Genomic DNA, 16,124 nt, shown 5'->3' with positions numbered 1-16,124 from the left:
TGTAAAACTTCAAACAACACCTCTCCGAGTGCAAACATCTTGTATACGTTTTATCTACTGGCACAGTAAAATGGTGAGGTAAAGATCTCTTTTAGTGTAGGTCATATTTTCTGTAAGGTTCGGGGAGCACATTATCACACGTCAACACTTAATAAAACAGTCAGTAAACACTGTAGTACACTGCAGTTTCTCAATTCTAGTACTATAGTGTTTTTTTCCCCCAGTCCACAAAGCAGAGTTTCAGTGTGGACCAACAGAGCGGTGAGAGCCCAGTGGTCTCACGTCTGTGCTTGCACATGCCTGGGCTTTTTCTCCAGAGATGGCCCTGTGCCACACAGCTGGTCTGGCACACGCTGACAGAGACAAACACACATATCTTGTACACTGTACCATTCATTAATGCTGCTTTCACGCGTACTCACTGACGCACACACCTGACCTTTATTTGTAACCTGAGCAATGTTGAGCCTGTCTGTGAGCAGGGGAAAATAGAGCTTAACAGCAGACTCCCCCTGGGAGCACATTTCTGTCTTTGTTAAGTGTGTTTATCCTTTTCCCTGTCTCCCATCTCTCCCTCCTCTTCTCCTTCCTTTTCTAACAGAAGGACATGTGAGGTGAAGGTCTCCTCTCTGATTTCCTATTCTCTCTTTTTCTCACTCCGTCAAAAGGAAAGAATGAACAGGGATGAGGTTTTCCTGACACAATATGACAGCGGCAGTGCATCAATGACAGAAAAATCCAGGGAGATTGAGTGAGGTTAAAAAAAAAAATATATATATATATATATATATATATATATATATATATATATCCTGTATAGCCTGTGGTCATAGTTGGTTGACCTACAGGGTCAGAGTATAGTTTTGGCCAGAGGCAATGTTACCCCAGGTTATTAAAAGGTCTCAGGAAAGGAGGAGAATCAGCATGTATAGAAAAAGATGGTTTCACAATGCTATGAATATGTTTGCTTCACATACAGACAACATCACTTTGCCTGTAAAGCAATGCTTATTAATGAAGAGATGCACATTTCCCATCAAGTGTTAAATCTCTAATTATGATAACCACACTTGAAACAGCTATGTTGAACGGTTGCTGCCACTAAAGACAATCCCTTAATAGCAAGCTCAGTATCTACTAAAAGAAGAAATGTCTAAAAATACTTGGGGTCCTACAGTTGATACATCTAAACAAAATTACCCTCTTGAAACTTCAGGATTTCAATAAAAGAACATGCAAATACATAATTAGCTAAGCTTATATTCTGCAATAATGCACAAACACAAAAAAATTCTAAATATCAAATCAAACCACCTCTGTGATTTGAGACATTTCACCAAGGTAGCCCATCGACTGTGCAAGTCAGTGTGAACTGAAGAACCCACATACCCATGTTCACACACTTGGTCCTGGCTGAACAACCCGAGGAGATCCAGTGCAAAATGTCAGACAGCTAATGACCCAGAGCTTCCACTCACCCACAACCTCAATCTGACTGACAAACCTAAAACTCTGGGGCATACATTTTCTCAATTGGAAGAAAAGAAGAATCTGACAAAACTAGAGGACCGGGGCTACGGGATATAGGCAAGCTGAGACGTACATCTACAGAATATTACTATTCTGTAGCTATGAGTTAAGACAAGTTATTATTAAATGGAAGATTTTATGAATTTACTCTTAAATACAATAAACATATGGGAAATATGAGGATGGAGAAGTAATGTGCAAAACATATCTAGCCGGATGCACATGGGGAGGTTGGAGTTCATTAAGCACACAGAGCTTTTACATTGATATTTTATTTAGCGCCTTTCAAATCACTTTCAAATTATTTCATAACAGGAATATTATTGATTCCTCTAATACTCTCCTGACTGTCTGTTGCACAAATGGAGGAATTCATAAAAAATGAATAAGACAAACCCTCGCATCTCTTCAGCTGACATTAACACCTTTGAAGAAAAAATAAAACAAAACAAATCAAAACATGTGGGTGTGATTGATTACAATTTATCAGCCAACAAAAGTGAGATACAGCCCATAATCCTGTAAAAAGTTAGTTTGCATCCACAGGTGAGGTTCTATCCTACAAGATCCTGTGACAGATTCAAACCACATTCCCACATCAGCAAGAGAACGCTTTGGTGTTGGAAAGTGGTAATGTCACACGTGTGGAAAAGTTTGCCACTGACTTGCCTTATAAGGTTTGCAAGGCCAGGCAAGTCTAGGGATTTTCAGACAGACAGTGTGCAGATTCGAGACAAATCATGCATATGCGTTTTTGCATGTTCTTTCCTCTCCCTTGGGCTGGTATGACAAAAACCCTGACTTTGTGCAAAACAAAGAGAAAGCATGCCCCTGCAAAAGGCAGCACGTCTTTTTAAAAACTGAGTACATTGGTCTGTGCCTGAACATACAGTAATGGCATGGAAGTTATTTTGAAGTTTTGTCTACTTGTAAAAACAGGATCCATTCCAAACTATGCAATATATGATATTAGTTTAAGAGTTCAGGCATTTCAGTATTATTGAGAAAAAAATATCAATGAAGGCCATCGGGAATCATTTAGAGAAATGGACCTTCCCTTCATGTTTTATCTACAACAAGCTACAGCTTTATTACTCAGATATATTATATTAACAAAAATATAAGCAAAACCTGGAATGCGTAGAAGCAAAATGCAAATGACAAGGTAACCAGGAGAACTCTCGGAAATTGAATTATTTTTTAAAACATAGCTGCAGTAAGATGTGATTCATGAGCACACACCGTCAACCACATCGTCCTGTTCTGGTTTGGACAAGCTCTGATTTGTCAGTTCCCATTCATAACTACAAGTTTTGCATTATACTTTTATGTAAATACGACAGAACCCTGAAATGGCAAAAGATTCAACCTTTCAGCATAATTCATTTGTATCATCCATAACAGAAAATGTTATACTTATGAAATGATACTGATTTACGTTCAACTCTGGAGGACAGCAATGATTTTCAGTTATACATGACAAGATCAACGACTATTGTAACTTTCTTCCATTGTCTTTAGTTGAACAGATTTCTGATTCAGAACCTGTTGTGCAAATGCAAATTAGCATAAGAACTCCAGTGCACACAAGATCGTAGTGGGAGGAAATGAGGAGATTAGTGTATTCATAGCTTCTCCACCAGAATGTTTTTAGAGTAAAACGTTCAGCCAGAGCAAACTTGGTCAAGAAAATCAGATGAATAAGAGTCCCAGCACCTGTTGTCTGAGGGGTTTGAGCATCAGTCCGTCAAGACTTGGATAAATCTATAGAAATGCCACATGATATGCACACAAGTCTGTTCATGTAACTTGCTGCACAGTCCAAGACCAATACTTTCCAACTACAGGAGTAGTTAGTGAGGTGTGTGTGTGAATTTCCTTTCAAAAATGTCAAAAGCATAAAAAAAAAAAAAAAAAAAAAAAAAGGTTTCAACATCTACATCTTCTTAAAATTAAAGACAGGATAAACCGAAGCGACACTTCTGGTCTGATTCATTCAAGCCTCATCCTAACCACACAAGCAGACATAAAAAAAACAAAGAAACAAAGCACATTCAATTTCAATATCATGCTTGAGAGTTGTGCATGAACTTTCTGAACAGTACCATTTTGAAATTATGAGCTACTAACTAAATAAAAAAGTGACAAAAAATGAAATAATTCTTCCCTTTAAAAGGGATTACTACCATCATGCCTCATGCAGTAACCAATGGCAAAGTAGAGCAGTTCTTTTTTAAAATTGAGTTTCAAGACTTTGAACCAAGTTTTTAAACACAAAGAAGGACTCTTTAGGTTACAGTAGAAATTAAGATGGTGTTTTTCCAAAACAATTAACCACATTCAAAGGAGATGCCCTGAGGTAAAAATCAGTGTGATTGCAAAACATGCTGTGCCGCAGAATAAGAAGTAGCCACCTGACACATATACATAAACACTTCCTGGTGTGTGTATGAGCATCATATGGGTTTTAGAGAAACAAAAAATCTGGAGCTTCCTTTAATAACCTTAACCTTTTTATAATCATGTGAACAGAGAGCACTGCCATGAGTTGAAAACTCTGGTCGAAAACAGCTGAAAACTGCCTCTTAAACATATGTGCCAATCACTTCTTCCATATGTCGTGTGCCGACACAAATTTGCATGCATGAAAGATTTCATCACAGCCATATTTTGGTATTGTAGAGTAAGATGCAACAGTCATGCAGCTGGGCTCATCAAAATGACTATTATCCTTCCTTTAACATTTGAAGATCAATGCCATTGATGCACTGTGGCTTATATTTAAATTGCTAAATCAACTAAGCTTAAACAAAAAGGGATCAGTCTTATAAACAAACTGAGATGCAGCCGGTCACTTGACATTCACCCTAACTTTGTGTACTGTGTACCAATTCCTTAAGCACTGCTGCCACCTGCTGATTACACTGAGATTTCCTTCAATGAAATCAAATACTTAAGAACACACTTATACAAGCAAGCCGAGTAATGACATTTGAATGCATGTCATGTGGGATAACGCCATAATCCCAATTTTCAATTGTTGCAGCTTATTTACTCATTTGGATTGTGTTTGTGTTTATGCCTTACTGAGATCCTCAGCCAGCTGAACTCTTCTGCCGGTGATGAGGTGGGTCTTTTTCTCTAGATCTTCCCCAAAGTCGTCCAAGACCTCCTTTACATTTTTCTCTAAACGGCGGACTAAAAATAATGAACAAAGTAGGCACAAAAAGGATTAGGATCAATGTTTAATTCAGTTGTAATGTATTGGATTTTTTTTAGAGGACATTCCTTATGAATTATGTGATCAAGACATTTTATCATTAGAATTGAAAAGAAAGAACTATGCATTTTAACAATGGTTATGTTTGAGCATATTGTCTCCAAGATCAATATTACTACTGAATAATACTGATCTGGAAGAATGGTTATGGATCCCAAGTAAATTACATCACAAACCATGCCCTGAAGAAAAGGTTGTGTTGCTGCCCCAGCCAACTGTATCTATCCAGCTGTCTGCTTTCATCTGGCTGCTCATTTTTATCATAACTGTGTAAATTGTAAAGTTTTGAAACTTCCACTTGCATAAAGTGAGTGTAAGTTTCAACACATTTTTGCCCCAAAGGGGGGTGGGGACTCAGACTGAAGATGAAGTTAGGAGTATAAAGTCAATAATTATAAAGAAAATATTATAACGTACATACCAATAAAAACCGTCTAGTTAGAATTCAAGAAAATATAAGTCAGATGTAAGCTTCAAAATGAACTGAAGAAGAAGCCTTGTCCTTACCCTCTGTGTTGGTAAGCTGCTGTCGCAGAGTGTTGGCTGTGATGCCCAGCATCCTCTGTATCCTCCAAAAGAGAACAACATCATTGCACTCCAGCTGTGGTGGCATCCAAAAACATTTTTTATTAAAAAACAGGTACTCCAAACCTTGAAAACTAGGTAAGTTAATGTTGACTTTTTTTCCTGCATACCTCAGAGTCGACAAAGTGTCTCTGGTAGTAATAGAAACCTCTTTTACAGAGGCTGCAATGAGCCAGTGCCTTCTGAAGGAAGTGTCGGCGATACAGCTGATGCCATGTGTCCTTGATCTGCCAGATAATAAATATATTAGCAGTTAATAGAGAGTAAATATAATGAATGATTCATGAAGGTTCAAATTTTTGATGAAAAGGTGATTAAAAAAAAAAAAAAAAAAAAAAAGGGACTTTCACTATAACCAGGGATTAGAATGACAAATTCATTTAAATGATTACGGCTTTTGATCTCACCAGTACTGGATCGACCTCCACGTTTCGTCCCTCTAGGTTCTTCCTGACTGTGGTGACCTCGTCATTAGCCAAGTAAGCGGTGTGGTCATCATGCAGCTTCAGTAATCGCTCCAGCTCATTCTTCGTTTCATTACGAATGTGCTGCAGCGTCAAAGAAGAAGTGATCAACGTGATGGCAAAAAGGGTATTCAGAAGCAAATTATTTAATGTATTGGGCACTATGATCTATAAGCTACACAGTGATCTGTGATAAAATTATCTACTGTATATTGTGTGTCCAAAAAACATCTTAAATGTTTTATTTCTTTAGTTTGCAGTAAAAGAGCTGCTTAAAAGCCATGGCAGCCATCATGACCATTACTTCTAAAGACATGGTGCACTTCTGACCTGATCTGGTGTTCGGTTCTTCCAGTTGAGCCACCTTTGTTTCCAGTCTGGTCCCACCATGTCTCTGACAACTGATTCCGCTAAAGGAGGACAGATAAGAACAGATACGTAAGAAATATGTTGAGTAGGAACAAAATTACATAACAGAACAATTTTGAGTGTTTTGCACTTATAGGGGCTGAGACTGTAAATACCTTTTACAACTGGATTAAAAAAAGAAAACACTTAACATGTACTAAAACCTAAAAAACCTTGTTGTGTGGGAAAGGAGGCTTTTTTTTCCCAATTCCTGCACAAATTCAAATGTATTTATTAGGACTTGTTTGGACTGGCAGACCTAGAAACAATGTGTGAATCAACATTGTGATCCATCACAAAATGTAGCGCAGTTGAAAGTAACCCCTTCTTTTACATCAGTGTGCAGGCTCTTCCTGCAAGCTAAGTGGATTATAGGTAGCAGAATATCAGGGCAACGACCCTGCTTCTAGTGTGGTAAAGGAGTCAGTCACTTTGTTATGAGAGGTGTAGTCATGTTTACAAACAAATAAAGTACACATTTTACAATCATTAACAATATATCATGCATACATATTTACAGTATAAACCATAAACTGGTACCACATCCATTTATCGTTTCAAGAGTGTGTTATCTTTGTGGGGGGAAAAAACATTAAATATAAATCCAGGTGATTTGCACATCTTGTAAACACTTTGAGATATGAGATATAATTGTAGTTAACATACTGTCTTTGAGGCGTGACTGTAAGGTTTCCTCCATAAACTGGATTGCTGCATCCCACTGAGGTTTGTCTGTGATGGAGCGGTCTTCTAAGGCATTGTGCTGGATCACCCTCTGACACACACACAGACACACACAACAGTTTCATGACTTGTTGAGTGGCTGTGTGTTCACCGTTTAGATGAAATCTTGGGCTATTTGTTGAAATCAAACCCTCTTGTAACAAAGTAAGACAGAACAATTCGTTATACAAGCCATGCATAAATTATCAAACTGTGTCTGTTTTGGGAGGTTATATCAACAGGCATGTATGATCTCAGCATCTTTGCAACCGGGATGAGTGGATTTTCAGCGTGTGTTTACCAGGCTGTCCATGGCCCTCTCGTTCCATTTGTGCCTCTTGATGCTTTCGTCCTTCACAGCCTCTTTCAGCTTGTCAAAAATGTCATCCTGGTCTTTGCCTCTGTATTCAGCCATGAAGCGGGCAAACTCTTCCTGCAACGTCTCCCAGGCAACCTGAAAGGAGCAAATCATACTAAGGAAACGACTAACCATACAGTAAAGTAAGTGCTGGATGTAATACTTTAATTTAAATTCCAAAAGTTCTGAAAGACATTTGGAACCAAATTCATTACTAAATTAAGAAATGTCCACTAATCAGCAAATGCACAAGAACACAATCTGACCTGAATGTATGCAACCATCAAGATCTTAATTTTTTGTTTTGAAAAGATGGCCCACTTTACCTCAAGCGCTTTGTTTGGAAGCTGCTTGTCAGTCCACTGCTTCAGCTTGATGTCCACAGTGGTGTTAAAGGTACCAGAGTCCATTGTTTGAGCAGCAGGAAGGTAGATGTTTTCAATGACATGGGTGGAAACACGCTCCCACAGCTTTTTCTGCAGAATAGCTTCCCTTTGAGGATAAAAACAGACATAACACCAATTTCCAAACAGTTGTTTCTTGGTTTGCAATGCCCCCTGCTGTCCCTTCCTACTTACACAACAAAGCTACATGCTAACCTTTACTAAGGTACAGCGTCAAAATTTTGACTTTCCTTTATGATTGCGTTTATGACGGATTCAACAAACAGGAATGTTTTGAAAAAAAGATGCCTTTTGGTTTTCAACAAACAGTAGCTCACTTAAGCGACCCACTGGGGCAGAAAAACAATGCCTGTGCTTAGACTTTTCTTGTCAAAACTACTCTAATTGCACTTGACAGTGAATTCCAACATAGCTCCACTGTGACCTTGCTAACACTTAACAACGCCACTGCTTTGACCATTTTGCTCAATTGTAGTGAGACTCCTGGATGCAACCACAGGTCCCACGAGTCTCGAGTCCCCCTGACACCAGAAAAGTGCTGCACCTCTCTCATTTATCATAAAAACACACTCATAATTCATAATGCTCCCCTTTTGTTCAAGCTCACTTTCCTGACTATCAATAAATGCTTTCTTCGATAGCGCTGGCTGGCTGGTGGCTGGCTAACAGGGCCACCCCTACTCCCATCCATGGCCCATTAATCAGAGTATTGATCTGGAGGAACTGAAGGCATGCACACAGGGGAAGCTGACAACAGCTTGCATACAACTCATTTAAGCAAGTTTTTCCTCATTGTTGGTGAGCTACAACTATATTCACACATAGATAAATAGAGAACAGAAAGATCAGCTTCATCGGGAGGGGGCTCTGCACTATCGATAGTTGTGTGTTGGGGCTTCTGCAAATATGCAATCTTACTACCAGGTACACATATTTAGGATGTCCTGTCTTTTACAGAATATACCTCACTTTGTATTACTTATCAATAAACTTACCAGTGTTGTGGGGTCACTTGACTCAGGCTAATGACCTCATCCAAGATTTCATTTTTGGCCTTTTCATAGAGTTCATTCTGCAAACAGACAAAATAATATTTGCTAAATCTCACCACTAAAACTCAGAAGTGTCTTTAACTTTTAATCTAATTACCACATTAGTGTGATTTTTTAAAATCAAAACATATCTACCCATTAGTCATGTTTTTTTTCCTCCCTTTTCATACTTTTGGGTCAAGACATTATCTTAAAAGTATGGACAAGCTTTATGGGCTTCTTGTGTGATTGCTTACCCTGTCCAGCTCTCTCAGACGAGGGTAGTTGTTCTTCCATTCTGTTTCCAGGTTGAACCGTGATGCTGCAGAAAAGAGTTTGTGATAAGAAACTTTGAAAGGAACCTCTGAACACTTAACATGAACAAAATCTTTAATTTTGCATTTAGCAGAACTGTAGAACTTATAGTCTAACCATCGCAGTAATGTCGCTTTAAAAAAAAAAAGAAAGGTCATAAGATCAGTTTAATTAATCTTGTGATAATTCATCAGTTGTGAGTGGATGAAACGGATTTCTAATGCATTTCTAATGCATCCTCAGATATCATGTTCCATCAAACAACAAATCTTCAAAATCAACAGGCAATGACTATACAAAGATGGGGCCTGTCTTGTTTTAACCAGGTATGATATAAAGACCACTTTAAGGTTGTTAATGGTGTCCATCCTTTAATAAGAGGAGCTGAGGACACTGCACACTCACCCTCTTAACTGGTCCCTTAGGAGATGAAGCAATGGATCCAATAACACACTCTTTATCAAAAGTCAAAGTTTCAACTCTCACATATAAACATCCAGATAAAGGACATAGACACAAGCACACCAAGCTTGCTGCCCCTTCCTTCAACTCCCTATCCACAATGGAGATTAGCCTAATTGCTGGTTGGTGAAACTGTGTTGGCGCTAAGAATGGAGGATGGAAGTTGGCTGTGTGCAATTTGATGGGATATGGATCAATATACAACACAATGGACTTATGGGAGCTGCTGTGTCAAAGCTATAAATCTCTTCTGCTGCTGGCAGTGGCTTGTGATTGTCTAGACTAAGTGTAGGTGGAAGGTGGGGGCTGGGGGGAGAGCAACAGAGGAGGACCTGAGAGTCACTAAAGTAACTAGTACGAGCAGCATTACTTGCTCATCTCCCAGTTAATGGTTAAAAGCTTAGCGAGCCTAATTAACTACAACCCAAAATCATAAAACCTTGGATGTGGCAAATAAAGAGGAAAAAAAAGAATCACAGCAAGAAAAAAAGAGAGAGAATGTAATTCTATGCACGTGATGTCAACAGGTGACTAATGATAAATCATTACAAAGGCAGTATCCATTAAAACAGAAAAACCTCCAGTTTGTCAAAAAAGGAATAATAAAGTCCTTGATGCATTGAAAAATACTGTTCCTCTAGGACTGAAAAAGACTGAAACAGATGATGATTGTAGAAATCTGGAGGAATTTCAGTGTGTAAAACGCAAGGATGCCAGCCTGTCATATCACTCAAACGGCATTGAATCAAGAACCGTCATTCATTTATCGCTTACATAGAAACAAGCATTAATAGCAACACCAAAAAATAAATAAAAAAAAGAACATTCTTGAAGAATTCTAATATATTAAATAAATGTTTCAAGAAAAAAAGGTTAAATATATTACAGTGTATGCAAATTAAAATTTAAAATAAATTGAAGAATAAATGTTTAAAAAAAATAATGTATTTGCCTTTTCCATATTGTCCAAACCTTTTATGATCTGAAGTTGCATGGAAATATTTGTTGTTTTACAAGAAGAAAATTCAATAAATAAGAATAAAAGTCAGTTTGTGGGATAAAAGTTAAAATCACACCTTTGAAGACATCAGCCTGCTGCTCGACAGACTCTCGAACCATCTTCCAGAAGCAATCAGACACAGCCAGACTCAAGTTTTTAGTGGTCACCTGATGGGCTTTCAGCATGCCGTCCCTAGGAAAACACAAACTGGTGTCAACTTTGATATTAACTTATCCTCCATCAACCCTCTCTGACGGCGCAAAAACTGTTAGGCTTCAATGAACGCTCCAGACCCGGTTACATTTACAAGTTTACCATTACCGTGGCAACTTAGTGTCTGATCAGATGCTTTTAACTCAATATTCCGATTTATTGTTAAATAAAAAGCCTCGACATCACTTCTGGAATCAATGTCTGGAGATAACGGTAAAACAGAGACTTGGCTTATTCAGCATGGACTAAACACAGATGTCGGGGTATAATTTTAGAATTACTGCAGGTCCAGAGGTAATTTAGGTCCAGTGTAAATAGTACATTAGACAGACATTTAAAAGGTGTTTAAAATAAAGCATAACTTGCCTCAGTAATCTGGAGTTTTGGAAAAAGGCCTCTTCATAATCTTTGATGGAATCTATACTTTCACCGCTGCTGCCTTTAAATATAGACATGATACTGATTTGTGTCATGGAAATAACATGGAAGTAAATGCAGAATGCTTGATAAGTAAGAATTATAAGTTACCTTTTCCAGTCACTACCGCGAAGTAACCAAGGGCTTTCATGGGAAACAGTTTGCCTTCAACTATTTGCTGGATCTAAAAGAGAAGATGTAACAGAAAACACTCAAATTCCTTTTATCCTATAAGAAAACTTCTGAAGTGGTGGTCACAGAGGAACATGGTCAAATACAAAGGACTGAGCTCCCTCTTGTGGAGAAGCTGAAAATAGCAGTTGATGCTTGAGTTTGAGTTTGAGTTTATTCACAATACCATAATAATAATTATAATAATACAACTGAATTAAACGGGTAGAGTGAATGGGTCCCCCAAGGAAGCCCGGAAAGCTTATAGGTGGGGGCCCATAGTTCGTATAAGGGTGAGGGTACAGTCAATGGTATAAGCAGTTACCATCCGTAAAGAGATGGTGATGGATAAATGCATACAAAGTACACAAAAAAACACTTAACATACATACTTAACATTACATACACACACAGTCACACACATACATCCCAGCAGTCCATGAAGAAGCATTTTATATTATATATAGGTTAGTAAAAGATTATTTTTTAGTTGTCTTTTAAACTTGGAGATAGAACGCAACACCTTGAGGCCATCATCAATCCTATTCCAAATCTGCGGCCCCTTGCAAACAACACTCATACTGGCGCGCACATGTCGGCGACATTTCCCTAATATGAGTGGTTTGATTCTTGTTTGGTATGTGTGCTGAGGACTGGAGATTGGCACAAGACTACTAAGTCTAGGGTTGAGCCTGTTGACAATTTGAAACATAAGACAAGCATTATGATAATTGTTTAACTCAGCAAGTCTTAGTAACTCAAAGCGGTGAAATAGAGGGTGGGTGGGGGAATTTATCTCTGACCAAGACAGACAAGACTTTCTTTTGCAAAGATACACATTTTTTAAGATGGCATGTGAAGGTGTTGCACCATATCACATTGCAGTAGTTGAGATGAGGTTCAAAGAGAGTTTTGTACAAAGTAAGAAGGGCAGACAGAGGAAGGAAGTGTCTGATCTTGTAGAACAAGCCTACATACTTGGACAGTTTGTTTACAAGATGGTCAATATGACATTTGAAATTGAGAGAATCATCAATATGGCTTCAGAGACTGATGTGAATAAATGTGGCAACGCAGCAGATTTCTTCATGAAAGTCAACTTTTGGAAACTCTTCCTGATCATTTGTTTTTTCAAATTCAGTTATAAAGTTACAATGTTAAGACTGACATTTTTAACTGATAAACAAGCTTTTTGAATGGTCAGTATAACATTTCATGTATAACTTTTAGAATATTTTTTGGGGGGGAAACCTAGGATCTCTTACTCTGTTTGGGCTGGCCAAGTTCTTTTCAGCCAAGTCAACTTTGGTCAGGACAAAGATGGTCCTCTTCCCTTGAGGGTCCATCTGGCTGACCAAGTCTGTTACAATGCTTCTCTCTGCATCCACACTGCCATCTGAAAAAAGATCAAAAAGTTAGGATGGATCTACTAATTATGAAAATCCGGGATTTGCCAATGTGGTTAGAGCATGAGAGTAAGACTCTGAAAGGCAGCTTTCTTACAGATTTTCTTCCAGCCAGTTATATACCAGCTGTTTTTCCATATGATTGTGGTACGTTTGCATAATGTAGTCATGACTCACCCTGAATACAGAGGATGATTGCATTGGGGTTTTGCATGTAGGCCTTGCTGATGCTGAAAATGGTGTCTTTAGTGTCTGATGCCATGCCGCTTGTCACCGTCTGTAAAAAAGATACGTAAACTTTTTATGCTGAATATGTAAAGACATGTATCAGTTTAATGGTTTTGATTTTACATATTTTTACTGTAATTTAGAAAAACAAAAAAGGGCAAATTAAACGGCAGTGCAATCAATGATACAGAATACATGCCCGTCTAGTCAAACATTCACAGCCATATTTATTTAAACATGTATACTCACACTGATGACTCCTGGTAAGTCAACAAGTACCATCCTCTGAATGCCTGGACCTTTTACGCTTAAGGATATCGTCTAACATTCAAAAGAAAAAATGTCATGTAAATTCACAGAAGTACCAAGTATCAGCATTTTTACTGATTAATCACAATATGCTCTACCTCAGAGCTGACCGTCTGTCCCTCCTTCACGCTCTTCCTCATCCTCAGCTCAATTTCACGCCTCAGAGCAGCCAGCTGTTGGAAACCAGAAGAAAGTCAACGCAAAATGGTGAGAGGAGGGAAGCAGGTGAAAACTGCACCTCAAATAGGACTGATGAATGAATTTGCCACTTACATCATCCTCTTTAGAGAGGTCAAACTCTCGACCACTGTCCTTGAACATGGCCACATGGTGAGGGCCCTCACTTAACGTTACCTAAAAAAACATGAATGAATAAAACAATTATAGTTTTTTTTTTTAAACGAGTTACTATATCTTCTTTGGATACATGAAATACACGTGAAAATCTGCCATTTTTGAAACATTATTCATTTAAACTTCGCTCACCTTGACAGGAGAGCGTGTCATCATTTCACCCGACCCCCTGGGGAATATCCTGGCCTGGGCAATCATCTCCAGCACGCTGGTCTTCCCAGCACTCTGATCGCCAACCACAACCACCTGAAACATGAGAGACAATATAGCTGAGACCTTGGACAAGACACGCAGGCGGATACATTACTAAAGAATGAAATATGACAAGAAGAGAACTGCCAAGAGCTTAATATTAAAGGTTTTATGAAACGCATCCCAATTTTACTACAAAAATAAATTACAAAGCAAAACATTTTTTTTTTTTTTACACTTCTTAGTAACCAAAATCATTTTTCTTAAAAAAAAAAAAAAATACAATGAATTACACTACTTACTCTGGGTAAGTGGTCCTGGGTGTTGTAGTTGGCATCATAATCAGATAAGATGTCGAGGACTTCAGAATACAAGTCAATAAGAGACTTCTGCACAAAGAGACACAGTAGTTAATAATATAAGTGTCATTTATTGTCAAAATAAAATTAGCTTCTCACTCTGACTAACAGAACAGAAGAATAACTGTAGCAGCTCAAAGATTATATACATATATATGCATCCGTCATTTTCTTTATGGTGTGATTTTATGAGCAATTCACCTTAACTTTCCTCTGATGAATCCCTTTATCATCTTTTTGTAGCACCACTTTTCTTAACTCTTTATTTTCCTTCTCCAGTCTCTCCAACATGCGCTGATACTTTAACTTGGGGGAACAAATACATTATTCAATCAGCACCAGTACACACTTTTTAAACAGATAGCAAAAGCTTGATTCTTGTATTGCATCATATCTTTGATTCATTTTAAGCTATTTGAAAAACATAAAACAGTACAGCTCATTCTTGAAACCAAGTTTTACCAGACAGAAGCCAGGAAAAAAAAAACAAAAAGAAAACTCATACCTGGGTACGGAGCAGTTCCTCTTGAATCTGGTCTAACTTTTCTTTGTCTGATGACTAAAAGTCACAGCAGAAACAGAGAAAAAGAACAGTAACAAGTTTTGTTAATGCATCCTTTTAGCTTTGAATTATGGCTCTGCAATAATCGCAATAATTAACTCCCACCAGCACCACACAAGTTTGAATACATGCAGAGAACGCCCACGTGTGGAGAATTGAGTTAATTCATAGAGGACAGACATTTCAAGCAGACAGGACTCATTCTGGTAATACTCAGCTCAATGATTTACAAACAAACAAAAATCACAGAAAGAACTGTACAAGTGGGCTGAATTGAATCACATCACATTAAAAGACCATACACAATCATTGTGATTACTGGGCCAACCCTTTTGTACCTTATACAATTACATCATTTTCTTCAGTATGAATGGCAGGACAGAAAGCAGGAGAGACAGCATACAAGAATAAATGGGACTAGCTGAAGGAGAAGGAATTCATACATACAAACACGCCAATCTATTTTCAAAATCTTAAACTGAAACAAGAATTTTGCTGTAAATGATCCCATCAATACGGGAAAAAAAAGCTGTTCTGACCAGTTTTTAAGTTCCACAATGAAGTTATTTAGTATGTCATCCAAGAAATATCTAAACAACCAAAGGCTTCTATTGCGATTATGATGAATAAAATTTAAATAGCATTTATCTTTGTTCATTTTAGCTTTAAAAAAAAAAAAGGTCCAGCTCACACCATGCAGCAAGTTGCAACACAACTTCATGCTATGCTTCAATCCACCAAATGGAGGACTGTCGATGATCTTCCAGCCATTATAAGATGCCATGAAGGTCCGTGCAAGCCCCCCTCCAGGTATTGTGGGGAAGACACCAAAATAAATTGGTATGTCATTAAATTTAAACAGAAAGTGTACTAAAATAAAATTATATATAAAAACTGCAAACAATAATTTTATATAAGGGCATGGTATAAAGCCCTTATTAAAAGAAAAAACAAAAGACATAAAAGAAATCTAAATAATGTGCTAACTAATTATTGTCAAACAACCAGATAAATAATTGTTCCACCCTAGTTTAAAGACCATGCTTTTAAATGTATTTCAAAGCACTGTCCCAAGAAAATCCTAGATTAAAATGACTTGATCAATATAGGCGTAACACACATTGTCTTGGTGGTAAAATTGAATTTATAAAAAATCAAAAATAAATTTAAGATGGTTTTAGTGGTTTTCCTATTCCTGTGGGAATAGGCAAACAATAAGCATTTGTTTACTTAAAACAATTAAATGCATATCTCACATTTTCCAATACCAAGGAATTTATACAGCAGAACTGTACAAGAATTGAAAGTCATGTCATTTCGCTGAGTTTATATCTTCCACTGATGCTGGAGTCA

The 16,124-nt window shown here is 37.7% G+C and overlaps 1 protein-coding gene across 6 annotated transcripts in view; it reads right to left on the bottom strand.

Moving 5' to 3' along the window:
* Positions 1 to 16,124, bottom strand: part of opa1 (OPA1 mitochondrial dynamin like GTPase) — a 40,256-nt gene that overhangs the window by 16,036 nt on the left and 8,096 nt on the right. For 5 of the 6 annotated variants that reach the window (XM_061738447.1, XM_061738449.1, XM_061738452.1 and 2 more), the window contains 22 exons: positions 14,715 to 14,768; positions 14,411 to 14,515; positions 14,153 to 14,239; positions 13,791 to 13,904; positions 13,578 to 13,658; positions 13,403 to 13,477; positions 13,245 to 13,316; positions 12,945 to 13,044; positions 12,627 to 12,757; positions 11,302 to 11,374; positions 11,140 to 11,212; positions 10,637 to 10,752; positions 9,041 to 9,105; positions 8,748 to 8,824; positions 7,675 to 7,840; positions 7,292 to 7,444; positions 6,934 to 7,042; positions 6,190 to 6,269; positions 5,803 to 5,943; positions 5,506 to 5,622; positions 5,318 to 5,411; positions 4,618 to 4,728 (listed from right to left, as the gene is read on the bottom strand). In XM_061738447.1, coding sequence (XP_061594431.1) covers positions 4,618 to 4,728; positions 5,318 to 5,411; positions 5,506 to 5,622; positions 5,803 to 5,943; positions 6,190 to 6,269; positions 6,934 to 7,042; positions 7,292 to 7,444; positions 7,675 to 7,840; positions 8,748 to 8,824; positions 9,041 to 9,105; positions 10,637 to 10,752; positions 11,140 to 11,212; positions 11,302 to 11,374; positions 12,627 to 12,757; positions 12,945 to 13,044; positions 13,245 to 13,316; positions 13,403 to 13,477; positions 13,578 to 13,658; positions 13,791 to 13,904; positions 14,153 to 14,239; positions 14,411 to 14,515; positions 14,715 to 14,768 — 2,194 coding nt within the window. The remainder of the gene's footprint in view (positions 1 to 4,617; positions 4,729 to 5,317; positions 5,412 to 5,505; positions 5,623 to 5,802; positions 5,944 to 6,189; positions 6,270 to 6,933; positions 7,043 to 7,291; positions 7,445 to 7,674; positions 7,841 to 8,747; positions 8,825 to 9,040; positions 9,106 to 10,636; positions 10,753 to 11,139; positions 11,213 to 11,301; positions 11,375 to 12,626; positions 12,758 to 12,944; positions 13,045 to 13,244; positions 13,317 to 13,402; positions 13,478 to 13,577; positions 13,659 to 13,790; positions 13,905 to 14,152; positions 14,240 to 14,410; positions 14,516 to 14,714; positions 14,769 to 16,124) is intronic. The other variant, XM_061738450.1, reaches the window with a different exon arrangement.

Source organism: Cololabis saira, chromosome 13 (assembly GCF_033807715.1).
Source record: "Cololabis saira isolate AMF1-May2022 chromosome 13, fColSai1.1, whole genome shotgun sequence".
NCBI lineage: Eukaryota > Metazoa > Chordata > Actinopteri > Beloniformes > Belonidae > Cololabis > Cololabis saira.
This window is presented reverse-complemented; position numbering and strand designations above follow the sequence as displayed.